Source organism: Tauraco erythrolophus, chromosome 6 (genome assembly GCF_009769465.1).
Source record: "Tauraco erythrolophus isolate bTauEry1 chromosome 6, bTauEry1.pri, whole genome shotgun sequence".
In the NCBI taxonomy this organism is placed as follows: Eukaryota; Metazoa; Chordata; class Aves; order Musophagiformes; family Musophagidae; genus Tauraco; species Tauraco erythrolophus.
The window spans coordinates 44361562-44389474 of NC_141470.1; the positions used below are offsets into that span (position 1 = coordinate 44361562).

At 41.2% G+C, this 27913-nt stretch overlaps 1 protein-coding gene across 1 annotated transcript; it reads right to left on the minus strand.

Moving 5' to 3' along the window:
- Positions 1 to 4247: 4247 nt before the first annotated feature.
- LOC104375676 (uncharacterized) lies at positions 4248 to 27729 on the minus strand. Its single transcript, XM_086613533.1, has 8 exons — positions 27633 to 27729; positions 16135 to 16256; positions 14896 to 15034; positions 13913 to 14034; positions 12062 to 12172; positions 7419 to 7525; positions 5945 to 6035; positions 4248 to 4456 (listed from the first exon to the last, which is right to left on the minus strand). Exons 1-8 carry the CDS (start codon positions 27727 to 27729, stop codon positions 4340 to 4342), a joined length of 906 nt encoding a protein of 301 aa, XP_086469659.1. The 3' UTR covers positions 4248 to 4339.
- Between the last annotated feature and the right edge of the window lie 184 nt (positions 27730 to 27913).

Genomic DNA, 27913 nt, shown 5'->3' on the forward strand with positions numbered 1-27913 from the left:
ATTGAAAAAAAAAAAAAGTGTTTTTAAGAACGATGTTCCAGCTCTCTTCCTTCCCCAAAACCCTCTGCCACATCGATCTGCTCTCAAATAATGAGTGGAAATGTAGGTGTTTCCAGAAAGAGCATTTAACGTGCATTTGTTGGCCAAGCAGCATTGCCTCCTTCTCCACTTATTTCTACGAACACAAGCCCCTCTCTACTGCAGAGGGCTTGTGACAGGGCAGATTCTGAGAGGCCATTTGTTAAAATGCTGGCAATGAGCACCGGCATTATGCATGCCGAGCTCCCCCTTCACCAAGAGGGGGGAACCGGAGCCTGTGTGTGTTGTGATGCCTCAGAGATCAGATGGAGCTGGTCCTGCCCGTTTCTCTGGAGTCCCTACCAAGAATTCCTGGAGGGTGTGAAGCAGCCCCTTAAAAACGTTTCCATCGTTATCCCGCTCAGCTAAAGTTACCGGCTCTGTTCGCTATTATTGTCTTCCAGTAACAGAGAAAACATGCAGTCACACTCAGGCGCAGCTTCTGCTGTCTCCCACTGCACCATGGCCCAGTCCTGGCACTGGGAGCGGGGAGAGAGGATGGCTGAGAAGAGACAAGAGACAGAAGAAACCTAGGAAAGAGAGGACACAGATGGTGAGGAATGAAGGAGCTGGGTTTGGGTTTTTTCAAGTTTGCCCCACTGTCAAGTTTTCCCAAGCATGGGTCATTAGCCCCTTCCAGTACTGCTTACTGGGAAAAAGGACACATGGAAAGTGACTCACCTTTGACAGCCAGGCTGCCCATAACCAGGCATTTGATAATTTTTTGAAAACACAATCTCAAGCAAAAATATTTGCAATGTTTCCTGTCTGCAAAGTTAATCTATCATTATTATGGCTTGACAGTTTCTGTGCTACTACACTGGATCTGAAAAGACTTCTTTGGTTTACAGAAGTTGTTCTTGATGGATTTAAATTTCAGATAGCTTGTTCTGCAGAAGCCAGAGTACTACATGGAAAGTTATGCTGCTAGGGAAGAGCAGAGCTGCTTTCTGTGTGTGCCAGAAACTCCTAGTGATTACAGGCAGCACTGCAGATGTGCAGCTCCCTCAGATTAATTTGTTCTAATCCAGGTCTACAAATGTGAAATTTTGTGATTTATGAGTTGTTCATGACCACAGGGTTTTGGGGTTGTAGCTGGGGCTAGGACCTCTGTCAGGTCATACATGGAGCTGTCTTTCACGGGAAGATGTAGCACACCAGCTGTGCAGCCCAGGAGCTGTTTGGGGCAGCAAGCAGCTCAGGGGCTGGCAGCTTGCAACAGCCACCGTGCCATCTGCAGCAGCTGTCACGGAGCTGCCCTGCATGCAAAACCAAAAATCTGGGTACCAGGGGGGGTTTGCTCCCCACCCCTCCCCCTCCTCCCAACACCAATGGCCACCTAACAGCAAGGACAGTGTAAAAACTGAGGGCACTAGGAAAGAATTATGCGTTTTCCACACTAGCGTGGTTTATCTAGGCTTCCTTTTCAATGCTGTCTTGAGAAGAAAAGAGCCAGAAAGTTTATCTCAGAGAGGTACTGACAGTTTCTTTGCCCTTCAGGTCTTTTAAATTAGGTCAGTTTATAAAGAACAGCTTGGCTGTTTAGCACTTTTTGTATTTCAAAGCAATTGACATTTAATTAATTCACAACCTTGCTCTGATTTTGGATTTGTTATTCCCATTTTCACTGGAGATACCGAGGCAGAGAAAAGTTCAATCATCTGCCAAATACCACGCAATACAGCAGTGGCAGAACTGAGAACAAGGACTCGGCACGCTGGATATACCCTTGGCAGCTTCCTCAATCTGAACAAGCAAAACCTGAGCTGAGGCAATACACACTCGGAGGATTTCAGCTGATGTCCGAGGCCTTCCAAGCACATACAGGGAGAACCAATTTTCCCACTTTCACACAGGGTTTTGCAAACCTCCTCACACCTTACTTTTGCTACCTTTGTGTGTGGGAATCTACAGCAGGACTAAAAGGGGGCAGGTAACAATAGTTAAAGCTGGAAAATGGAGAAAATCAATTAATACCTTCTTTTACACACTAGTTGTTTCTGGCTCTCCAGAAGCTAAGTTAAGCAGTTCATAACATCCTTAAGAATGGCCCTATGAGCTCCAGCCCTGTGAAGCCAAGTTAGGAAGAGATGTCGAAAGGGAGAGAGAGGTTATATTTCTGAGTATCAATTTAACAAAACCAAACTGAATTACCACCACCTCTTCTCTGTGAACATGTCGGGGTGCAGGTTTAAATCACGGACCTGTTAAGGGCAGGAGAGGAAGACAGAAGTTTCAGCAGCTTGAACTCACCTCTTGAGTTCCTCCTGATGTCTAAAAAAGACAGAGGGAGCTTTCCTGCTGCACCCTCTGTTGCATATGAGCTCCAGATGCATGCATGCTATTTCCAGAGTCAAAGGATACAGATGTCATTAAATATGCTAGTGATCTGCTCCAGTCTATTGAAAATTTTTTTATCTGAGATCAACACCCAAAAAAAGTATTTGAAGACTCAGCATGAAGAGGGGAAACAACTGCAATGAAAGTTATAGTTCCCATATTACCAAAACAAGGTGCAGGGCACAGATTACACCCAGTATCGTGAGCCAAAAGGCTTGACAATTGATTTGGGAAATCTTGCAGGACTTCTGGAAGAAGCAGGCAACATTCCGACATGCTGCTTTCTTCTCACACGATAGTAGGGTTATGAAGTAGATTTTCAAGACTCAGTCAAGTTTTCCTTTTATAGCAGTCTTTTTACATGCTCCTAATTCAGTCACGGCTTCCACTGCACAGTACTGATGACTATAGTGCTCATTTCCTCATTCTGCATTGCGCAGGCATGTCTTTCCTCATTTTTTCATCAAGATCTACTAACCTTGCATTACCTCTACACCGTTGCTTAGCCCCTCCTAGGTTCCCTTTCTAGGGGCATTTGTCTCATTGACAACTAAGTAAGCAACAGTTCAGTTATTGTACTTTAGTAAAATAAACATTTTAAGAAAAGCTTTCCATCTTTTTTCATTTTTAAATGCATGAAGAACAGATTCAACACAGTATTTGGGCAAAAGTTCAGTATCACTCAAGTTCAAACATCCTCCTCCACTCCGAACAGACCATGAAAAATAAGACTTCTTAAAACTCACTATCCTTTCTAGAGCACCATTTACTTACGATGTTAGTGAGTGCCTAATGGCCACTGCTCCTTTTTGCTTTACAGCACGTATCGGGTTCACTGACCTGTAAACCATCTGAAGACTGAAATCCAATTTAAAGTTTTCCCATTTGCACTAGATATAAGTTGTGTAGCAAACTTTTAGACATTAATGATGCTTCTAAATTCACAATGCGCTTAGTCCAGAACTCCTTAACATTTTTGCACTTGGGCTGTTAATGTTTGCTAAGAACTGAAACATTCTTCAGCTGACTAAAAGCTTCACATCCTTAGAACGTAAAATCTAAATATAAATGTGGTGGGCGTATGTGGATCTTTTCTCTCTGAGGAGCCTCTGTTAAGAATTTCCAATGTTTTACGCCACCACCCAAGCCTTCGCTAAGCCGTGACACCTGTTCAGAATTTTCAGCTTCTTAACCCCTTCTTACACTTCCTACCATCCCCAGCAGAAGTGCAGGAAGTGGAACAGAGTTCTGTCGTCCCAGACTTGCTGTATTAATTCTCAGTGGCTCCTCGGTGTCTTTTGGTATTTTACGTTAATAGCCACCTTAAGGACAACAAACTAAATGGAAGGACTTGCTTCTCGTAACTGGTGCCAGGAGATGCTCTGGTTATCAAGCAGACCCTGGAAAGAAAACCTACAAATTCCACAGGAGGAGCATTAAAGATAATACTGTTAATAATAAATATAATTACTGATAATAATAAATGGTCTATACCAAATAAAACAGCAAACTCTAATGTACTGCAGCTTTTAGGTAACATTATGCTAAATGTATTCTTATCATTCATATTAATAATGATTTGCTGTTCTTAGGTTTCATATATTTAGCAAACATTAGCAGTGCATAATGCTAGTGAACAAAAATTCTTTTAGCATCAGTATGTAGCCACTCTTTCTAACGTTTCTGCAAAAATTAAACTTTAAGGATACCTCCTAGTTAAAAGTCAATATACTCTGTTGAGACAGAACGCCCCCATAAGAAAACCCGTTTCAGAAGACTTTTTTTCATTACAAACCACAGATATGACTCGGATTAATCGCAATAAGAATTCTGACCTGATTTATTCACACAAATCAATCCAAATTCATTGTAGACCCAAAATATATGGTATTACTAGGATACTAGTAAATTTTTCCAGGTACTAGAGAATCTTGTATAAATGTATTTGTTCAAGTGCTTCTCTGTCAACATCCTTCTCCATGTACACATCATAGTTTAGCTGCATCTCTTCGACCCATTGGCTGAGCTGTATATCTGTCTGAAACAATGAAAACAGATCCTTAAATTAACACAATGTTGAGAAACATAGCAGGAGTTTCAAGGTCAGTACAACATTAAGAAGGGAAGACATAATAAGAGAGATTAGTCCTTCCAAATTACGCGGCTATGATAACTTCATTTCTGGAAACACTACTTAAACTTAAATAGGAGAGAATAAAGGTAACTTTTTAAAATTATCTCAGTCAATAGTCTAGATATTTTGCTGGCATGTTACAACTGCTTCTCTATATGCATTTGTATAAGCCTCAAGCATCCTGATCAGAGGGCAATATTCTGACAGAAGTGTTGAGGAAGCAGCTAACTGTACCATGGAAGAATTCCAGGTACTTTCTTGTTTTACACTCAGGGAGTATCGTGTTAAGGCTACAAAGGGCTTCTCAGCTGCTGTGTAACTACTGCCTCCTCCAAGAAAAGGTCGAATGACACCATTGCTGCTGCTGGGGCTCAGGATCTGTTTCACCCATCAGCATTCAGGCAACAAGTGATTCAATTTCTCTACAGCAGACTACTGTGGTGAGCGAGCCACTTTATAAATAACCTTGTTGGGTACGGTAAGTGTTTTGTTTCCTAGCTAAAGCCAGCCCACATAATTTGTCTAGGCATCATACACATAACAACTGTAATCTACTGATGACCTATGGCAGAACGGACACGGAGCAGAGGCTGGTCCATCGGAAGTGGTTAGTACTCAGGGAACAGCAGCAGCAGCACAGGGTGTCCAACATCTTTGAACGCTGCGCTGTCATCATGTTTGTTTCCAACTGCAATTTAAAGCCATGTCACTGATCCAAGACGCCTGATGGTAATCGCTTGGTTAGTTGGGAGACCACATCTCTGCCTAATCTGTACTTCTAACAGCTCATACTGGCGTATTATGAGTCATTTTCCATGCTGACAGAAGACAGGGTATCCTCAGGGATGGCCCTTCTTTAGTATGTCCCTTTCTCCCACTGGCTTAACAAAATAGTTTGTCATGTTTCAAGGCAATGTGCAAATGCAGAGCTAAATAGAGAAAACGTTTCAAGGTTTTGCCTCTAGAAGTTTATAAATACTTCTGTACTTCTGAGGTTCTACCTCTATACCTGGAAGAAGTCCAATGGAAGTGGATATGATTATCACAAAACTTACTCACATTGTAATATGGTTTTGCTAATGTTTTGTGGTTTTTTTTTAACCTCACAGCTAAGGTATTGTTAATAATACACCTGATAATACAATGATTCATGCAGCCTATTAATGTAGACTGGGATTTCCATTTTACAGGTGGGGATAAACAAAGTACAGGAAGATCTGTTGGTGGTCAACCCAGAAACAGAATCCAGAGTCCTACACGTATTAATCTATGCTCAAAATTACATATCCTTCCTCAAAGCAATAGTGGCAAGCAGCTAACCTCAGCTACAGAGCTGTCACTTTCTCTGAAAGTGACAAAATGTGTTGGCTACAACCAGCTGAGGAAACTTACCTGGAGCTTTGAGAGAGACTCTTTAAGGCTTGGAACTGTCACTAATAAGGATCCGCTTTTTCTTACATTACAAGCAATAAAATCCCAAGCTCTGAAACATATTTAAAGGAAGGTTACCCATTTTTAGGAAAAAAAGCTGCATTTGATACAAAATGAATCTAACACTTTTACAATTTAGTGGCCAGAGGTAGATGAGGCTCAAAGACTTGTTATATATGCTTATCAGTCACTACTAATATGTAAGCAAATATGTTTGCATGAACAAAATCAAGCTTCATTTTGAAAACAGAGGGAATATATGGTCTTACAATGTTAGTTTTTGTAACTTTTAACTCTGATACATGCACGCATGTCATTTCGTACAATCAGCAACTTCACTTTGGACTAGGATTAAACATCGACATTCGGTCCCTTTAAACTTTTGGTTTTGAAGAAAATCCAGCCTCTGAGTGCACTGTTTTATTACGCTTAACAACAAGCTGCTCTTTACACACATACTTTGCAGTTATGACAAAACACTCCTCTTAAGACATTAGCAATAGGAGTATTTAAATTTAGCCCCCAGCATTCCTTTTTTCTGATTTTGCAAGTCAGATCATTTCTCACAGCACAGCAATTCAGACTAAAAAGAATTTAATTTCCAGCGTTCTTCAAATGTCATTTGTCTTCATGGTACTAATGCAACATTAAACCACTACCCCTGAGTTCCTGAAGAATCAAATGAATCCTCAAGTCATGTGCCTGGAAACAAATCTCCTGGCAATCTGAAACACCCACTACCCTTCAGCCATCCATTCTGTGCCTCTCTGTTAGCGCTTGGCATCAATGGCACTAGGACAAGCCTCAGATGAAACTGCTAGGGAATGTCAGACTGTTGGCTGGGATGGTGGAGACACAGGCACCCTTTCTTTTTGACTGCCCATTCTAAAGGCACAGTAACTTTGGACAGTAAGTTATTTGCATTTTAAATGGATACTGCTGGATTAGCAAAAGCTCATCTGTGAGTGTACTGTATCTGCAAGAGAAGAACCTTAGCCACGCTTTTGTTTGCTACCACATCCTTGCGAAAATATATTAGAAATATCATTAACAGCCATGTTTTGCAGTGCATCTGTATTAAAGCTGTGACATCCACAAGTCAGTGACCTGTGTTCTTGCTGAAGATTAAGCCTTATACCCATCTAGTAATTTCAGATCTTTTAACAGCAAGATACTATTTTAATAGATCAGTGCAAGTATTCAGGGCAAGGTGGAGGTAAACAAAGCAGCAGTGTTTAGTGGGTTTAACAACAAACAACTGCCATAACACTTTAGCAGTTAAATATAACAATTAAGAGTTGGCAGTTTAAAACAATTTCCTTATGTAATTTATGTATGTGACTTCAAAAAACGCAACCTTAAGGTTTTCCAGAACTCACAAGGTTACACACACATTGCCAAAGAAATAGATTACTTGTTTGGACACATAGCTTACCTGGCCTGTTCCTGTCTGTCAAGAAAATATTCAAAGACATTATTCATTACAACAACATCAGCCTTCTGAAGAAGTGAAGCCTGAGTACAGATGTCTGCGTGAACCACCTGAAGGAGAAAAATTTCACAAGGCATAAATTAATTTAAGAGACAAATACGGCCTTCAAGTAGCCATGAAGCCTGTCAACCTCTGCAGCACCTGCTACCACCACTTTGAACCAGTCACAAGAACGGGTATTTCACTGACTTCATAGTAGATAAAACTGAAGCAAATAACCAGAAAAAACTTTTAAAAATGAAAAACTATAAATCAGATTTATCTCCTCTAATTAAAATACTCGATTCATTACATGAAGTGAAATAAACTATGTCTGACTTTTGGTCTAGAACACTGTGTGCCATAAAAGAGGAGATGATGTATGTGATGGCTGTTACATTTCGCTTACCTATATTTTATGACAAATGCTCATTGATTTTAAATAGAGGGAGGTAGATTCAGGTTGGATATTAGGAAAAAATTTTTTACCATAAGAGTTGTAGAACACTGGAACAGGTTTCCCAGAGAGGTGGTGGATGCTCCATCCCTGGAGACGTTCAAGGCCCGGTTGGATGAGGCCCTGAGCAACCTGATCTAGTTGGAGATATCCCTGTTCCTTGCAGGGGGGTTGGACTAGATGACCTTTGAAGGTCCCTTCCAGCCCTAACGATTCTATGATTCTATGATTCTATGATTTCAGGAAAGGAGCTAAGCTAGCTAAAGCTTTTTTGAGTATATCAAAAGGCACCTCACAGGCTCAGTGGGTTACTAAAGGATTATATCTAGAAAAGGACACTACAGACCCAGGTTTGACAGTTGAATTCTCATGACATATATTGGGACTGAGAATGCTGGAAATGCAGGATGCTCAGTGGCACTGGAGGACAGCAAGTGCTGTACCTTACTAAACAACTACCCCTTCAGTCAGCACAGGAGCTGGTTTGGTTTCATCTACCTTCACCTACCAAAAAGGATATTAGCACATCATGTCACGTTCAAACAGATGAGATTATAGTGGCAGGAGAACATGGATGCTCATTAACACTCTGACAAGATGTGTTTGATTTCCTGTTAAACACAGAGAAATACATCACATCTCAAACCTGAGGAGAAAGATAAATTGGAACATCTTTTGAAGGGATAAGGGAGAGAAAGCCAATCTGAATATTACTTGCATTCCACAAATTTTTTTGAAAGTGCATGTGTGTATGTTGAATATGTTCAGAAAATCTGAACAACTCTTCTTTCCTGTGTGACTTATTACTAGGTTATGCTGGAAATACACTAACCCGATGGATTCAACATTTCACATTTTGTCAAATACTTCCAATATTTGTTGTAAAATTTGACAGATATAAACATGAATTCTTAATTCTGACAGGAAAGATGAATGTTAGTACACAAGATTAAAAACACTTATCTGTTGAAAATGTTTTGCCCACTTCGCAATCTACCGATACTTGTTGGGAGGGTGAATTATGTATTCCTCCTCATAACGAACACGCAAAGCATGCTGTTCTGATTGACGGAGGAAACAGATATACCACCTCCGCAACTTGTACGCGTTCAAGTGTGGAAAAGATGACGGGTTGTCACAGTTTATGTCTGTGGTTCATGCTATCAGAATGCTTGATAGTAATTTCAATTATAGCCAAATATTTCAGTATCAGTAATAATAGAAACAAAACCCTACTGTTCATAAAAAATCAGGCATCACAGCGTTTCATCTTTGAGAGCTATACTCCACGGGTTCTCTGCAAGTGCTTCGACTCAGTAAAACAAATAGCTTTATCTCCTTGATCACATTACCATGTCAAGTTGTTCACCACTGTCTGTACTGAACGGAGAGGAAGCAACTGTGTTCTTGTACCTTACCCAGAACTGGCAGGTGAGTGTTTGAAGACTCGCTCTCATTGAGAAACAGGGACAGTTTAGTTGTCAGAATGACTGGTCAAATTGCTACTTTTGCTTTTAGTGTATGGACATCTGAACTATTTATCCACTAGTTCATGAAAGTTAAGAGCTTTTTAGGACAATTAAGATTGGCAATAATTTATCTTAAAAGAGTGCACTGTAAACTGTAGCAGTACAGGAGCTGATTAAGGAGAAGATCAAGCATTCGGGCAGTAGAGAAAGACAGACCACCCAGGCCACCATCAGCAGTCCTAAACACAGTAGGTCCTGGCTGTCAACTCACATCCTCTGCATAAAGCCACTGCTAACTGTAAATTAAAATGAAAGACCATAAACTGACGTGGTAGAGATTTTATGGATACAGGCTTGACTGGTGCCCTGTTACACAGGCAACAGCCTCCTGCAGTGGGACAGGAGAGACAGCTAAGGGCAAAACATGCCTCAGCCAGATCTGCCAGAACTGACATACCAGAACCCAGATCCACCTAGACTGTAAGTGGGATTTGGTCACTATTTCTGAGGCTAAGGAAACATTTTACTGTCTTATTCTCAAGGGGCAAAAATAACAAACCCACAGAATTTCTGTACAAAAAACCTGAGGAGCAGTCATTTAATCTAAACAGAAGTGACTGGTGGACTGTTCTACCAGTGGACTTCTTGCAGCACAAGAAGTCATGATTAGCAGTAAATTTTCTTAAAGTGCTACTAATGGCAGTCCTAATATTTTATGCCTCAATTCAGAAAGACACTTTAACTACTGGGAAACTTTGAACATGCATTGATGTTTCCTTGACTTGAAGAACACTCAAATTTTAACTTAAAATTAGTTTGCATTTACAAAGTAGATGACCATGCTGACTAAAGCGACCTCAGCACCCCATCTCCCCAAACACGTCCTCATTCCTACTGAGGAACGTGGGACCACATACGCATGTGTGGTTGCATCATGAGCTAGACCCAGGTATTGCTCCAGCCAAAACACCACTTTTTTGCTTGGTTCCTTTTCGGTTGGACCAGTTCCCTGACCTGCTTGGCTGTGTGCTGGCGCAACAGAGGAGGCAGCAACTGATTTTAAAACCACTCTGTTGCCCAATGGAATACACACCAAGCTTTTCATGATTACAGCCAATTTCTGAATTGAGGTCCCAAATTTCCTAAGATCTGTTGAACTGTTTACTTTCCACCCAGCATCTATGTGTTTGCTCAAACGGCAAAAGATGCTGAGCAACTTTCTATGTACTGCAACAAACCAAACGTTGACCAAAGAAACACAAGGTTCATTCCGAGATTTAGCCACTAACGATATCATTCCACACTGCTGTCCTTTGGAAACATACTCTAATAAAAATTCAGAATATCCTGAAAAAAACAATCATTATTTAAGAAAGGTCTCTTAAAAGTTTTTCAAATTTGTGTCATAAGTTATTATCAGCAACTGGATTCTGACTATTTTTCAAGCTGGCATGTATCTCTAGAGAGGATTCATTTGGGGGTGAAATAGAAATCTAAGATTGAAATGTTCAAAGCAGTGTGATAACAGGAGTCACATGGCTAAATTAGCATCTAATGAGACTCAAATAGCTAAGTCCTCAGGCACTGCTTTGAAAACGTATGATCTTCTTATCTTTATGCTCTGAAATGAACACTTCAGCAGAATTACAAGGTGTGAAGGAAAAACAAAAAGACTTATAATAAAGAATATACGCGGCTGAAAAGCATGCATATAGATCTCCAGCTCCACTGAATTAACTTGACAGAGTGAGTTCCCAACTGCACTTTCAGTCTCATCACAATAAGGTGTTATGAACACAAAACATATGCAAAAACCCAAGGTTATGGATAAACTGGCAGCAACTGGGATTGAATTGGGCAACCAAATGATACCACTTACCTTGTGTTAAATATTCAATGTTTATTATTTCTTTCCAGTTTAAAATTGGTTACATTCATTCCCAAGAAACTACTACACTCAGCAGTCTGTGTGACTCCATTCAAGAGCACATGCACAACACAGGATTAAATTCAGTATTCTACCCAGCATATCCTACTTACTGACTTTTGCTGGTAACAAAATAACTGGTATTCCTCAAAAAGGAAAGAAAAAATATTTTTTCTCACTAAACAGTAGTAGTTATTTCCACAACTGGACTAGGGAAATGGTTCCCATAATGATATCACATTGTTTGAAACCATCTTGTGTGGAAGGTACATATACACTGACATTCCAAGAAAGGAAATACCAATAGCCATAAGTCCTTCAGGTGTTCTTAGATGCAAATTTGCAAATCCTACAAACATCTTTCTCCTAACATTAATGAAACACAGACATTTAGTTTTGTTATTCATGACAGAAACTCTTCATACACTCAGTTTCACAGAAGCTAGTGGCAATGACATCGTTGATTTCACTGAGAGAAACAGCTAACATATATCTGGTTTGTGTAAGCCAGTAGGTAAGTCCATTCAGGAAAAAGGCTAAGCGATTCAACACATGTTATCATACTTTGATAATTTCCCTCTTCCTCTCTGCTATGAGATTTTTTTTTTTCCTAAGGCAAAGTCTTTGTTTAGGACCAAAACAAGCAAAGGCAGAAACAACTTCTCAGAATGCTGATTTCCCAGCCACTCATATGAACAGGATACTTAGTCCACAGTGGTTAAAAATACATACACTAAATCATATATTTAATTACCTTTATTCTGTCAATGAACTGGTATTTTGTAATCATCATTTCTTGCAACTGGCAGAAGTCTGCATTCATTTCTACTCCATATAGTTGGGATGCTGAGCTATAAAGATAACCCTACATTAGAAAAAGGAAATTTAGTAACTGTGACGCCTTTAAAACAAGTTCAAAAATTTCAGTTAAAATGGAAAAAATAAAACACCAGTTAAGATTAAGAAGGCATTTTTAAACAGCAAGTTGATAAACATCTTTCTGTGGACGTGACGTTTTTCAGAGCTAAGCCCCTGATGTGGCAATTCCCACATACGTCTCGTGAATTTTAATAAGAGATCAAAAATGACACATCAAAATAATAGAAAGAAAAGGAAAGCTCCAACTTCCCTTCAATTGCGAAACAGATGGAAAATGATCCAAGAAGGAAAAAAGCAGTACAAACCAAGTTACAAAAATAGTGTGAATGGAAAAGACTGCACGTTTTTGTTTCTTGAGAGAACAGAAGAAGAAAATAACAAGAGGAAAAAGAAAAAAAACACCATGAGACATACACATAGTCAAAGTGAGTGAAAATAGAGGACAATGTACCTGTAATATAATGGGATATTTTGGCATAGTCTTTGTCAGCATCTCTAAGTATTGCACTACTGCCATTTTCAGGTGCTTCATACAGGTACATATGAAAAAAGATAAATTATCACTTAATCATAAGCCCAAAATAATGGTTCAGTTTCAGACTGAGACTTTGGAAAGTTGTTGGAGGTGTTCAGAAAAAAACCCAAACAAGTACAAATACTTGAGCCTACACGGCCTTAATGAGGATACAGCTTTAAGTGTCATTGTCTCCACTGAACACCGTAATTACACTTCGGCAACAACGGCGAAGGCAAACAATGCTAAAGATACACAGCAGCTGAGATATCCATGTATACCAACCTAATCACTAAAGTTTGCTGAAGCCATTCAACTCGGAGAGCAGAAAAGCAACCTGTGAAGGTTAAGGCACCCCTCCTCCAATACAAGCCAAGAACATGATTAAAAAGAATAATTCTCTTTTTTTAAACATTTCCCCTGCTTTATCTTGAGTCTATCTTCTACTATAACAATATAAGCATTTAAGTACTTCAAAACAAACTCAGGCTAGCAGAAGTGTTACCATTTAAGGACTCAATGCTGCAAATATTTACAAATGGGAGTAACTTTCCTCATTTGAGTAGTCCCAAAATTAGATTATTCAGATGAGTAAAATTACATGCTCAAGTGTTTCCAAGATTGAGCCCTAAACAGCCATTGACTTTTGTAAGAAAGTTGTAATGTGTGTTTTGCGTTGCTGTTGGCCATATGTTGCACCAGCCATGCCAAAAGCAATCAAAATTGCACTCAAGTTTCTCGATGAAGTATTTTATGTGCATTTTAAAACGCAGAGCAGGACAATATGTTTTTGGAGACAAACTCATATCAAAGTCTTCCTTTGTATAATTTAACAGTTTGTCAGCTTCACAAAGGAATTTAACATAACTAATCTATATATAGACATGGTCAAGACATAGAGGACAAACTCACTTATGAAGGAGAGAGAGAGCAGAAATTAGCAAAATAGCAGCATGTGTGACAGCAATATGCTACTCTGTTGGACAACAGACTTTTCCTCTCCATAAGCAAGATCATTTGTGTTCCCTCTTGTGAGGAACACAGCAAGAACTAAAATTCCTAGTAAACAGCACCTTATGCTGTTCAGAGAGTCAGATCAGAGGTGCCTCTCACAATGACCCGTCCAAGATGGAGTAACAAGAGTAGGCAGTCAGAGAAAAGGGAAAATGTTTGTCACAGTAATAAAATATGAATTCCTGTGCTGGAAGTTACCGCAAATAGCACTGCACCAAGCCTGGAGCCAACGTCAACCACTACCTTTCCTGTCAGGTCAGGCAGTACATGTTGATAAAGAAACTTCAGTTCCATGAGGGAAAAGGAATGCGAAATAAACTCTGGGAAACAAGAACAGAACAAATGTGTTGGGTGGGCAGTACTAACTACTGTGTTATTAACCAATGAAATATTAATCTGAAGAGTTACCATAACTGAAAACCTGTATGGCTTCCTGCCTGAGCTAATGTTGGGGACCCTGGAAAACCAGGGTTTGCAGATCAGAGGTAGCCTGCCAAGTGGTCTGCCTCGAGTCTGAGGATTCCTTCCCTTACACAGAGAATTTTGAAATCCTTCATGAAACTGAATTACCTTTTTCTGCACAGTGACATATATTAAAGAATACAAAACAAAGTAACTTGGAATTGTTTAAGTGAGAAAGGAAACACAGCACCTAAGGCTCAACACAATTCATGCAAACCTTTTTATGGGCAGACATATTAATAGCTTTAATTTCTACTCCAAGGTTTTAAGGAACGGAATGTTCTCCATATAAACCATTCCTCCTTCAATGCCTGTGCTATACTGGCAATAGCACTCATCTGTACCACACCACGCACAAGCTTTAAGACAGATGGTGCCTTCTATCGCTTCGCAGCCTGCAAGAGGCGACTAAGGCGACTGCATGGACTCCTACAGTATTGTCTTCCTCTTCCATCGTCCTTTTCAGTGGTACATAGCCCTGCCTCTTCCCTGCCCAGTTCCTGTGGGCAACTAGCGTCACTCATACACTACAAATTAATTCAACTTACGTGTCTAGGAGTCTCCTTTCATTGGTTATGGGAAATAATTCTGGCCTGTGTACTACAGCAGTCTGGACAAAGTCCTCCATCAGCTGGATGCTGTGTTGTCCAGCTGAGTCACTGCACAAACCAGCTTAGTTAAACTGAATTTGTTTCTCATGTTCCCAAAAGAGCACTTACCTAAAGATGCAGTCTTGTATGAGCCACACTCTGTGCAGTAGCTCCTACTCATTTTCCCCTCCTCACACAATGAATCAACAAAGTCATCATCATAAAGGAATGCATCAACATGAATCATGGGCAGTGGATGCTGCTGTATCTGAGAAGAGGAGAAAAATCTAAGGCGGCATAACCAAGTCTCTTAACTTCACCTACACTGTTGCATAGTTAATGGTCCCACCATCCTACCTTTCCCAAAATCCCCGAGATCCAAGTTTTTCCTTACTCAAAAGTTACAAATCAAAACTAAGTCATTGGAATCCTGCACGTAGTCTGTATCATCAAATTCCACTGAAATAACCAGTAAGTGGAAGTCAGCAGAGGAAAGCAAGCTGGTTTTGTAGCTGAGTAGGAGATACGCTGTGAATTTAGTCTCTTTAGTGCTTGCTTGGCTGTAGAGGACGTACAGGGTAAAGGAAGCTTTTTCTCTTCCACTTTAATGAGACGAATGTAACTTAAATTTAGGAGAAAGGACAACTTTGCTTCTCAACTTCAACTGTCTGAATATTTTCATCTTCATGCCTTACGCGTCAATCTAGAAACACCCCTGATTAACACAGGTGTCATTTTCAATCAAAAGCATACCAGTTGAGACGCTTGCCTTCTCATCATTTCAAAGGGTATAATCTTTATCCTCCTACTCCTCTTTCTTCCCTCTCCCAGGCTTGCTGCCTGTGGCCAATCCACTCTTCCCATTTAAGAACCACACACCACTTTCCTGGGAAACATGCTAACTTTCCACCTATACTGACAGCTCCAGCAGAAAAGGTGCTCTCCCCTCCCACAGGACTCACAGCCCACCTCTTTCTGAGCAACCAAAATCTGAAAAGAGCTGGAAATCATTTCTGGGCTGCCCACATTATGGCAACAGCAAAACACTGGCCCTGTATTTCTGTTTCCTTTAAGGGAGCTGTTAGAGTCTATTATGGAGCTAGCATTAAAGAATCACTGTGACAGGTGCCATAACACACAGAACTAAAGCTATGCCAAATAACTTATGATCAAAGTATTAAGAACTATAAAGCAACTTTCTTGGGGTTGCACAATCATGCAGCAATAGACCTGAGAACCAAACTCCGACTTCCTATACCTCAATCCAGTGCTCATTCCCTATTATGAACTACTACTAAAACTGAAAGCAGCATAGTCCCCGAACAAATGATGTGGTTCAGCAAACGAAGACCATAACAATTAGCTTACTTTCTGAACAGCTTGACGTTCCGAATTAAACATTGCCTCCACAGGTAAACGATTCCGCAAATCTTCAGCGATATTTTTGAGCACAACGTCACTGTTACTCATCACAAGCTCATCAAAGTCATCTATAAATTAAGACAAACAAAAACCGCTGAACAATCATATGTAGATCATGTGGACTAGGCAATGACCAGTGCAATACAGTTTCAAGACATAAACAATACCAGATGGATAAGGTTTTTATTTGAAATGCATTTTTCAGCCTTTGTTAGCTTTTCCAGCCAATGACAGATTTGGATTGTAATAACTTTGCCACTTAAAATAAATGTAGTGCTTTTTCAAAATCTCGAATTATTTTCATATTTATAAACTTATAACTCACATACAAGGGTCTGGTCTGCCACCAAAGTGATACTGTTTCAGCTTAAGATATAAAAACATCAAAGATGTTTTTGAACTATTGGAGAAATTACAAAACTCATAGTTGCCTGAATGCAGGCTTTTTTTTTTTTTATACAAGTTTCTTTTTATACATACCATCTTTCTAATAAAATGGTTACAAAAAAAATCAGGAATAACGCACAGTTCAACAGTTCAACTTACAATACATTTTACATGACTTAAACTACGAAAATATTTCAAATGTGAAAGAAAATAGGAATGGATGTAAACCAGCACGTTTTTGCAAAGCCACACTGTAAATTCTAGCTATTTTCCAGGCTATTTCTGCATTACTTTAACACCTATTTTTTTTAAAGACATCTAGAAAAAAGACTGAGAGGGAACCTTGGGAAGTCACCAATCCTTTCTTCTTCCAAGGCTGAATCAATAACAAGTGTCACTACTTCTCCAAACCATTCTTTTAAAAAACGTTATTAATGCTGGAGACTCTACAACCTCCCTTAGCAATTAATTCCAGTGCTTGACTACACTTACTATTAGAAAGGAATACTTTTCTTCATAACTGATCTAGATTTCCTCCGCCACAATTTAAACTCAACATTCTCTGTCCCACTCGCAATGGAAATAGAAACGTTTGATCCTCTCCTGTATATAGCAACTTTTACATCTTTAAACTTATCATGGGTCCCATCAGTCTTCTTTTCTAGAAGAAACAAGATCAACTTCTCCGGCCCTTTCCTGCATTTTTTCTACAAGTCTGATCATTTTCATCACTCCCCTTTGCATCTTCTGGACTCTCTCATATTTTATGACCTGCAGTATTGAGAACTAGACACATTACTCCAACTAAAGGTTTATTTGCACTAACCAGACTTTTCACATCTTGCAGCCAACATCCTGCTTACACCCCAGTTTCATGTTAGCTCTCTTCTCAGAGTATGATGTTCCTAACTGACATTCAGCATGAGATCTGCTGTACGCCTGTATTCTGTTCCTTTTTTGTCAAAAGAAGGACTAGATGAAATTCATTTTTGTCTGCACATCTCACTGCTCTGAGGACAATGAACTGGTTCTAAACAAAGGCACATCTCAGGTCAAAAGTACATACCTGTAGAAGAAACAAAAACCACACAACAAAAAGCAACCACAAACCTAATCCTGAAAAATACACCAAGCCAACCGCAAACCTAATCCTGAAAAACACACCAAGCCCATCTATTGATTCGTGTCTAAAAATATATGTTTGTCCTCTCTTCCCTACCCCTTCTAGTTTGTTTCTTGTTCTATTTAGTCTGCCATCACGTTGGGCAGGGAGTGTGGTTTTTACATATAGGTATATCACTCACCAAAAGAAGATCTGGCAGCTTTTAGAGGTGTTTTAAAAAAGTTAACGTTAAAGCTAATGTTGTCATTGCTGACCCAGGTGGGAGCATTAGTAAAGACAAGCCTGATGGCAAGCAGGTTCAAAACAAATCTATAAAACATGCTACAAGTTTCTCTATGCTAACATACTTAATGTCTCTTGTGGAACACAGGCAATGCTAGAAGCAGTGATAAATTTTAAGGCTAGTATAAGAAACAGAGACCAGCTAAACTTTTAGCTATGAAATGCTTACGAAACACTTTTGCTTAAGCACTGTAGTGAGAACAGTATGATTAAAGAAACCCTCATTTGTTAGCGCAAGACACTCTCTTCTTAGAGCGTAAATGTAAATGGTTCTTTCAACACATCCCAAAACTGACTCCCAACAGATAATCCTCAATCACTCAGCAGAAACTTTAAATCATCTGGATTCCCTTAACACATATTTGGTTTATTATTTATTAAATGTATAGCAGTAACACTCCGAGGCCCTGATGGGCACAATACCATTGGTAGTTCTTATACGACAGGAAGACAATTTGCTGTTCCAAAGAGCTCACAGTTAAGTTCTCCAGAACCTCAGCTCCTAAAGAGATGCAGACTTTGCATCGAGGCACACAGGAGGGACCGAAGAGGCAGCTGCAACAGCAGCAGCAGGAAAAACACAACAGGTGCAATGCAGCAGCTCCAGCTTGTCAGCATTTTAACGTGAAACCTCTAATAAGCACCCATCTCCTGTTAACCTCACGGTCCATCCAACAACTTGCAGATTTGTTATGAGCATCTCAGCAGCAGTGAGTGATTTTTCTGGTCAGCTCAGGGAAGATTTCTATGGATATGACACTGCACAGAAGTAAATCCAGAGATTACGGGAAGAGAAAGTGGACAGATTTAACTGTGGCTTAACTGAGACCGTCAGCACGACGACAGGCTCCCAGAGTGCAAAGGAGCCAGTTTGCTGAGGTGGATAACATCTGAGGAAGCAAGAAGAAACATCATGCTACAGACAGAACGAGAGAGTAGAAAGATGATACTAGCAGCTGTACAGACCAGTGCCTGTGGGCAATAAGCCCCTACATCTGGCACATGCTTTAAAACAATACTATTACTATGCAAGAGAACTCATCCAGCTGTTATACTGCCTGTTAAGAGTATCAAATTCATATATAGCATTTAATGAAATGCAGGAAGTTTTCATAGACCACCAGGCCAGGCACATCACACTGCAAACGTAGAACTTCATCTTCCTCTCTGCCAGAGCTGGTTCATCAATAGGATCTGCTCCCTCATGGCCTGGGTGACCTTTTCTGGCCAACATCAGCAGTGGACAACTCTACAGGCTATTCAGTGTCCCAGCAATACGGTAGAGAAATGGATTCTTTCACTGGGAGAGCAGTAGCACACCCATCTTCCTCAAATCCAGAATACCTCATCCCTGCCTTGACTTCAATTTGTGCAGTATTTATCACAACACTGACCGTGTTACGTGGGGCCTTTTGAGTGACTCTTATGAAACAAACTATGACCCACTATAGTTCTTGTGGATGTTCTGTATGAAACAGGTCCTAAGGAAAACCTTACAACACATGTGCAACTCAAACAAAAAACTGTTGAAACACTGATACTGAAACATAAATGCTGAATGGGAATGCTCCTTCCCAACAATCAGTTAATATCGTAAAGCATAAGCATGCAGGAACGAAAAAAGAGGAGGTCTGAACATTCTCCTTCCGAGATGACAAAATGGCACTTCAGCAGAAGCTGCGCATGCAGCGCTCTGCGCTTGCGTGTATAGTCTGTGACTGAGCTCAGACGCCGAGCGTCGCCTAATTCCTGCCAAAGCACGAAACAGTAACAGCTCCCACAGTAACGCGCTTACTTTTGCAGTATGTAAATATTTACAGATTGCCATCAAGTACAGAACACAGGTGCCAGATATGAAAAGATGCATTTCTGCCTCTGCCGGTACAGTTTTATCAACTCCACCCTTGTGTTCAAGGAATTGTTCACTCTTGAGAATCTCAGTATTGCCTTACAAGGGATCTTCAAAGAAGAAACAAAAATAGAGAACCATTTTTGATACCACTTTCGTGCCTGTTATATGTATGTGAAATGGAGAGTGTGGAACCACTGTGTTCACTGAACAGACAACTAACCAGGAAAGAACCGTACAGTTCATGAAATGCTGCAAGATGAAACAATCATTTGTTTATGGAGGAAGTCTGAGTGCACAGTGTTTGTATTTTACTTCAAAAACCGGTTCCGCTGGATCTACTCAGCGTGCATTTATAAAATTTAATTAACACATTGCAAAAAGCCTAATTAACACCCTGGTGCCGCTCAGCCTTTCTACAGCAAATACAACACGAGTTAAGAGAACATCACAAAGCCTCACGCCGGATAGAGAGCACCGCTATACCAACATCTAAACGTCCTGGCACTGTGAAATACATGACTGAAGACAAACAATACATGATTTCCAAATGACAACAGAAGATTACATGTCACGTGGAAAGAAGAGGATTTAGCAAAGAGAACCGTTAACAGCCAGCACCTTATGGCCTTCTAGATACGTGTTCAGAGTCACAGAAGTAAAAAGCAAGTATTAACATCCATGTTACTTAATACGAGGTTAATTTAATCATTCAGCGTGTCTTAATGATACTGAACAAGCAGGTCAAGGAGGAAGTCCCGCATCTCTATAACATTACTACCACCTTTCTCAGCTAAACAATTTGAGAAGCAATCTGTGACCTCTGTAAACCAACTTCTTTAGGAACTCTAAATACTTTATCTATCCCTAAGCCTACTTAGCTATTGGTAGAAACTGACCAGCTTTTTCCAACAGGAATATAACCAGAGCTTATTTTATTCGTTCTTTCAGTCTTATACATTCATAAATTGAAAGAAGCTTCAAAGTTAAATTTTAAACAAGGTAACTCACATACCTCTTTTACAATCGCTAGTTTTCCCCACCATTATTAAGTTTGAATGACTAACGTCTTAGAAGTACTTGGTATTCTTGAGACCTCTCCTACAGCAGTATCATTTGTCACAACAAAGGAAATTAATGCCAATTCCTAAAGTTGGTGATTCATCAAATTACAGGTAACATCCCATCTTAGTTTACCAAACAGCAGAGTAGTGGGAAAGATTTTTGGTACGGCACGATTTTAACAAATAAATACATTCTAGTTACTGTGGCTCTGCAATGCTATTTTGATCTCTTCTGAAAGGATATTTTACTTGGATATATCAATTCTATCAATTTGGATATGAAGGCTTGTACTAAATTGCTTTTTTACACACAAAAAAAAATCACATACTATACTTGTTACATTGCAGAAACCCATGCTTTCATTCTTTAAAGAGACTCATTCCACTTCAGTTCCACCTGCAGTGACAATAGTACTGAAAGGAAACATTAAAGACCATTTCCTGTAAAAGAGTCAGGTTTTTTCTTATACAATTTCCTATTCTTGTCGCATGAAAATCATAATCTGATAGTATTACCTAGCAGGTCTGGGAACACAATAATGCCTAGATCATGAAGTACATAATAGAAAAAGCTGGACAAACTTTGTCTGTTCCTAAGAGTATGATGAGAAGTTTCTTCTCCATATGCAGAACACCGTACTAAAGCAGCATGTACACAATGGTCCAGTTAAGTTAATTTTGTCAGATAGCCCTCCCTCACTGCCCGTTAAAAGCCTGAACTTACAGCACTAACTGTCCTCAACTTTCAAGTCCCGAAACTAAATCCTAAGCCAATCTCTTAAAAAGCTGATTTGCTTCCGGTACAAGAGAACCCACAAGGAAAAAATTAATTCATCCTTAATTATATGTTGTTTATCCTCAACTTAGAGGATTTGCAATGGTTTATTATTCAACGATTATTTTGAGTAATATGTCACTGTATGAACAGCTGGCAATTCAGACCAGTACATCACTTTGAAATTTATATTTAAATTATATAGCTTTAAATTTAAATGCACAGAACGGAAAAAGTTTGTAAGATTGTTTTATTTTACTGTCACATGACTGAAAAAAAAAAAAAAAAAGCTACTATTAGAACAGTCAGTTTTAGCCCTGCTGAAAAAAAAGAAATTTAATCTATCTTAGACCCTGCGACAGTACACGAAAAACCATAAAGGGTCTTTTTATCACCTTATCTGTGCTTCACTGACATGAATCAAGGGATGGCTTTTGTAACCTGCATTAAAGCTCTAAGTACAGCAAAAGTGTTCAGTAGTTGCCAGTAAGTAGAGCGGTTTGGTGACTCCAATCTCAAATTTGAAATTAGGATTCTTGTGTTTACTTCCTTTGATTCCTGTAAGTCTGTTCACATACAGAGATAGCTTGATCAATTCTGCTTTCACTGCTTATCTTCTCCAGCACCCATTCTTATCAAATGCAACTTCTCCTGCTACTGCAAATTCTTAAAAGAGTTTGGGCAGTGAAGGAGAGAGAGGGAATATGACCATGCACACATTTACATAGAAGCTATACATCAAATGCTGAGACATAACTGAGGGAGATCTTCAGGGGGGTTCCCCAAGTGGTTTGAATTAGCTCTTGGGCTTCACCCAAGTTTTATTAGCCAGAACTTCTGGAACGTGGTTATTGCAGAAGGATATTAAAGCATTAATCATCTTATTATAAAAAAGTTCAGTTAAGACACCAAAGGTTCCTGTTATTTTTTCCAACTCTTATTATTTCATTTTCTTTGAGATCTAAGACTAACTCAAAAGAAAAGCTGGAATGCAAGTCACCGTGAAATGACGTACATTTCACTGCAGTGTGTGGGAAGAGCGGGCTGACTGCAAAACAGCGAAGCAGTGTTGCTAAGCAGCTGCCTTAAAACAGTAATGCCTTCTTCCATCATGTGTAAAGATTTGGAATTTCTAAAATTTGCAATACCAAAAAAAAAAAACACCCAACCCCAAAACATGACTGGTTATTTTATTCTGTATTTGTACAAAGAAGAAAATGAATAGCATCTTGCATACACTCACATTCCTGTAATTAATAAGGAACATTAGTCAGAAATCATGAGAGTGAGAACCTGTTCAATGTTCTCTCAGTTCCACATATGTAAGAGTCTTTACTTTAGACAAGGTAACTTGCTTTACCATAAAGTAGTTTGGCTCTTCCACGGAAAAGTTTCTCAGCAACATTCCACGCATACAGCATGCGAATCAGAAAACACCAACTAAGTCAAAGCAATAAACAGGCTGTCTGTGACAACGCTAACGCTGAAGGGCAATCACTACACACAGGGCTTTACTCTACGGCTGCACGTACACTTCACTTGAGAGAGGCATGAGGGACGAAAAAAGCCTGACTGCAGCTAACACTGGAATCATGCCCAGTCCTCCTCAGCTGGAAGTAAAGCTATAAGCTCAACATCTTGACAGAAACAGGAATAGGATGGCAGTGGGAGGCAGGGGTGGGAACCCACACACCACAGAAAAACAACTTGTCTGTGAGGATGCCATTTTTGTTTCCATTTGTCCTATCCTTGTTTGCTTACACTTTTTTTTTCATTTAGAATATTATCCCCCCATCCCTGCAACTTTATTTTGTTCATCAGAGGTTTGTTTCTTTCCTAAACCTGTATTGCCAAAGACCAGGCTTTTATTTCTGTGTGGTACAGAGATCTGGCAACTTTTTAGCATTTCCCATAAAACTGCTTTCTCTCTGCACAGAAAAACTCCAAATTCCCTTATAATATTCAAAGTATAGCAGCAGAAATCTCAGTACCAGCTCCTCACTATCCTCTGTCCAGCTGGTATCAATTATTACAGCACTATCTAGGTGTTGCAACAGGCAGTATATTTACTCAAACATAACAATTCTGAGAGGAAAAAAACCCTCAGTAAAAGTTACTGTCAGTATGCAGCCACAGAAGCAGTTCAGAAAAACAATACGAAGAGAAGTGTCATCAAGAGTGTTGTGCTGGGGACATCACCCAAAATATTTGCAACTCTGGGGAAACTGCAAAAAGGGTAAAGGAACATGACCTGCTGGACAAATGCCTCTGCTTACTTACTGTCCAATCCTGAAAATAAAACTAGTAAGAGAGAGCTAGCTCTCTTTTACTCCAGTTCTGTATTCGCTCAGAGTGAAGAAAAAGAAAACTAGAGATAAACCAGAAGGACACAGCCATTCAGGGAAAGCAGAGTGGAAAAACATTAACAGGTTAATGGCCTAAAGAGTCAATGAAACATATCTTCACCAGATAACAATGAAAAATTCTTACAGATAGGCACAAAGTTTTCTAATTTCCTCCCCTCTACCATTTACCTACAGGTACATATATATATGTACGTTAGTGAGGGAGACTGCAGCACCTCAGGATAGCACAAAAATTGGGCAAACGTTAATACTTTTACTTAAAACACCACAACCAACAGATTCAGAAACTGTTAACTTCTACAAGCAGTAGCATGAGACCAAATTCTTTAGGCTCTAAATTTCTCCACAAATGTGGCAATCCAGGAAATAAAATTAGCCCAAGTCATGCATGTCCCAAATGACACATCTAGGAACAAATATGGTTGCCTACAGCTTTATACAGCATCAGCACTTGGCAAAATACAACCACAAATTGTAAGGAAACGCCAAAGTTGCAGACGCCCCAAACTGCGTTTCTTGGAGAATAAATTAATAGTATCCAGCCAGGACATTAACGATGACCATTTTTTTTTCTGAAAAAGAGAGAGAAAATTAATCTAAATTACCAGAGCACAAGCCTGTAAACAAAGATAATCAAGTATCATGGATAGTGACTATAGGAATCCTAAATCAAAAAAGATTCTGAAGATGGCCTGTCAAGGAGACTACAGAGACGAAATTATATTCCTTGCTTCAGCTGCTTGATCCTGATTGCCCTACGTATCCAGCCTACTCTGTCCTCTGATCTGCAGGATATGAGCTAAAAAGCCATGAATGGCAGCTTCGAAACTATGTTTGGTTTAAGATGATGTACATAACGAAGCAGCAGCAATCAGCACTGATGCAAACAATACAAAAATAGAAGGACACAGATTGCTCAGATGTACCAAGCACGAAATAGCTCAAAATTTGGAATGTGATCTACACTTAGTTTCTAGTTTAATTATGAAGAGTAAATACAAAGAATATATATATCTTTTCACTGAAAAACCTAGGCACAGATCTAGATTATTAAAATTCAGAAAAATATATTTGAGAGATCACAATCTAATAAAGGCTAGGAACCATACCATACTTGTCTTTCACAGAAACTGTGAGAATCTATGAGAATTTTTGGAAGCTGCAGCATAATAAGAAAAATTTTGAAAGTTATTCATTGACAAAAGATTTTTGCAAGTCTACATAAACTATGGCATTGGCTAAAAACTCCTATGGTAGAGGCAGAGCACGATCATAGAGTCACAGTGGAGAAAACAGTAAGTACATGTCTCCTAAGTGAAACAGTTCAGCATTTTCAAGTTTCACTAGGAAGTTCTCATGAGCTTTACTGTATTTGTAAAGGAGAAGCCATATATGCATACCTCATGAACTAATAGAGTAGAAGGAGCTGTGACGGTTTACCTTAAGCAGACATGCAATATGAGTGATTGCATATGAAATTCAACAAGATTTTTGACTTAGATGGAAGAAAAACACTTCTAACACGATTATTTACAGCAATGCGGGCACTGCTTAGCAAGCAGAGCGTGCTACTGCAGACAGACAGGGACTCAAAAAGGAAAGGATGAAATATTACTTAAAGCACGCTGCTCTACCATTATGTCTACACACACATGCATGTAGACATATACGTGTATATATATGTGTACATGCACACACACACAGAAAGAAAGAATGTTTAGTTACAAATTAACACTAACTACATCCATCAAACATCCACCTTCAAGTCTTAGAGAGTCCTATCTCTGCTCTAACCGTGAAGGCTGACTCGCAGATGCTCTGGCACATCTGGCAATGTCTTTCCTAGGAAAGAACCCGTTGGAGTGGGAGGGAGGGCTGCGTGCCCACCAAGGAGGGTAAAGGCTGCATTCCCAGGGGGTTCCTTTCCCGTAATGCCAGCAGAGGGCCTGCTCTGCCACAGATAGATCTTTCCTGCCTTTCCATCTGAGTAGCTGTGGGAGTTGCAAACTACAGGACAACAGTTGAGTGGGCAGCTCCAAGTACTTGGACACCTGGACAACTTCTAGGTGTCACAGATGGCCTTTGTGCAACAGTCCCCCTGTGTTTGCCTATGAAGATGCTTCTATCCTAAGGCGCAGGTGCTGGTACAAGAGACCTGAACAAGAACGATCCCAGCACAACAAGGCACAACTTGGGGAAGTAGTGTATTGAAGGACAATCCTTTCCCACCCAACACATGATGACCAGGGACTGGGTTTACCATCCCAGCAGGCAATGATTAATAAACCCAATACACACTTATTGGCTGCTTGAGACTGGATCAAAGGATTTAGGGGGGCCTTCAAGATTCTTATCTGCAAAGCAAAATGCAAATATGCCCACAGCCTAAGCTGTGTTTAGTTAGTTTATTCAGCATGGCACTGTGTGCCCATAGCTTTAGTGCACTGCCTATATTCAGGTTTTCCATGTCATCTTTTTGTTCAGTTGCAAATTAACAGCTTGCGCACTGACCCACATTTCCTTTCTTCATCTGTCATGAGATGCTCGATTGCAGCAAGTTGATGAAATTACACTGAGGCACAAACAAGAAAATAAACAGAAAGCTACGTTAACTTAAGATGACATTGAGTGGTGAAAGTAGTGCTTGCAAATTAGTTCAAACCACTATTTTCAAGCTTCTGAAAGGTCGCTGTGAACATGTGTGAAGTTGAACGACACAGGACTATAGCCTAAAAAGCTCTAGATTATGCCAGGAGCAGAGTTCCTCCATATGACCGCTGACGTTTCACACTGGAGAGTTTAGAGGTGACCAGTCTGTCCTGCTCTTCTGCCGGGAGCACCCACCTCTGCAGCACGGCCGGCAGAACAACCACGAGCCTGCACCTCTGCCAACACTCGCAACCCTAAGCATGCCATCGCCTCCACCTCAGGCAGACGTACCGACTGCTAGTCAGTAGCTGCTGACTACGGCGGCTGAGAATCGCGGGCCGGCACCAAGGGACGGCTTCGGGCACAGCAACCCTGCTCAGAGTCGGAGAGGGCGGGCAGCACCAGCCGGGCTGCCCGTACTACGGCTTCGGGCCTCCCCCGCCCCCCGAGCACTGGAACCGCCGCCGGCCGCGCCGCCAGCTCCCGAGCGGCCCCCTCGCCCCTGCCAGGCCGCGCCGGGCGGCAGCAGCGTTACGGACGGGGCCTGCCAGCCAGCCCCGTGCCCCCGGCAGGGCCGAACGCCTCGGCCCGGGCACGGCTTCCCTCAGACCGGCGGCCGTTAGGCGGGCGGGCGCGCGCTCCGCTCGCGCACAGCCCCGCGGGAGAGGGACGCCGCTTCCTTCCCCCGCGGCTGCCGCAACTCCTCCCTCGGCCGCAGGCCCGGTACTGGGGGGGGCGCCCGCTCGGTGCCGGCACCGTAACAGGACGGGGCAGCCAGGCCGCAGCGCCGAAAGCGGCTCGCCCGGCCGGGGAACGGCTCAGGCCGTCTACGTCCAGCGGGCCTCCCTCTGCGACAGGGGCCGGCCCGCGGGGCGCTGCCAGCTACCGGGAGGCGGCAGCGGCGCCCGGAGCGCAGCGCCCGGGCCGGGCCAGGCCGGGCCGCGCTTACTGGTGTTGCGCATCCAGTGCAGCAGGCGGGGCAGGTCGGCCGCGCACGTGCCCCGCACGGCGGCCCGCACCGCGCGCCGCGCCGCCTCCAGCTCCATCGCAGCGCGCGGCGTTGCCGCGAGGGGGCGCCGCTACCACTGCCACTGCCACCGCCCCGCGCGGGCGGGGCCTCGCGCGGCGCCGCGCCTGCGCGGACCGCCTATCGCCGCCTGCACGTGCCCCGGGCGCAGAGCGCCAGGGGAAAGCCCCGCCTCTTGCGCGCGCTGCGCACATCTACCCCGT

Excerpts from the sequence above, each read along its gene's own strand:
- LOC104375676 (XM_086613533.1), bottom strand. The coding sequence starts at position 27,729 with ATGGAGCTGGAGGCGGCGCGGCGCGCGGTGCGGGCCGCCGTGCGGGGC. Across the intron at positions 7,526-12,061 it reads AGTTCATTGACAGAATAAAG|GTGGTTCACGCAGACATCTG; the intron begins GTAATTAAATAT and ends TTTCTCCTTCAG. Across the intron at positions 6,036-7,418 it reads GACAGACAGGAACAGGCCAG|AGCTTGGGATTTTATTGCTT; the intron begins GTAAGCTATGTG and ends AATATGTTTCAG.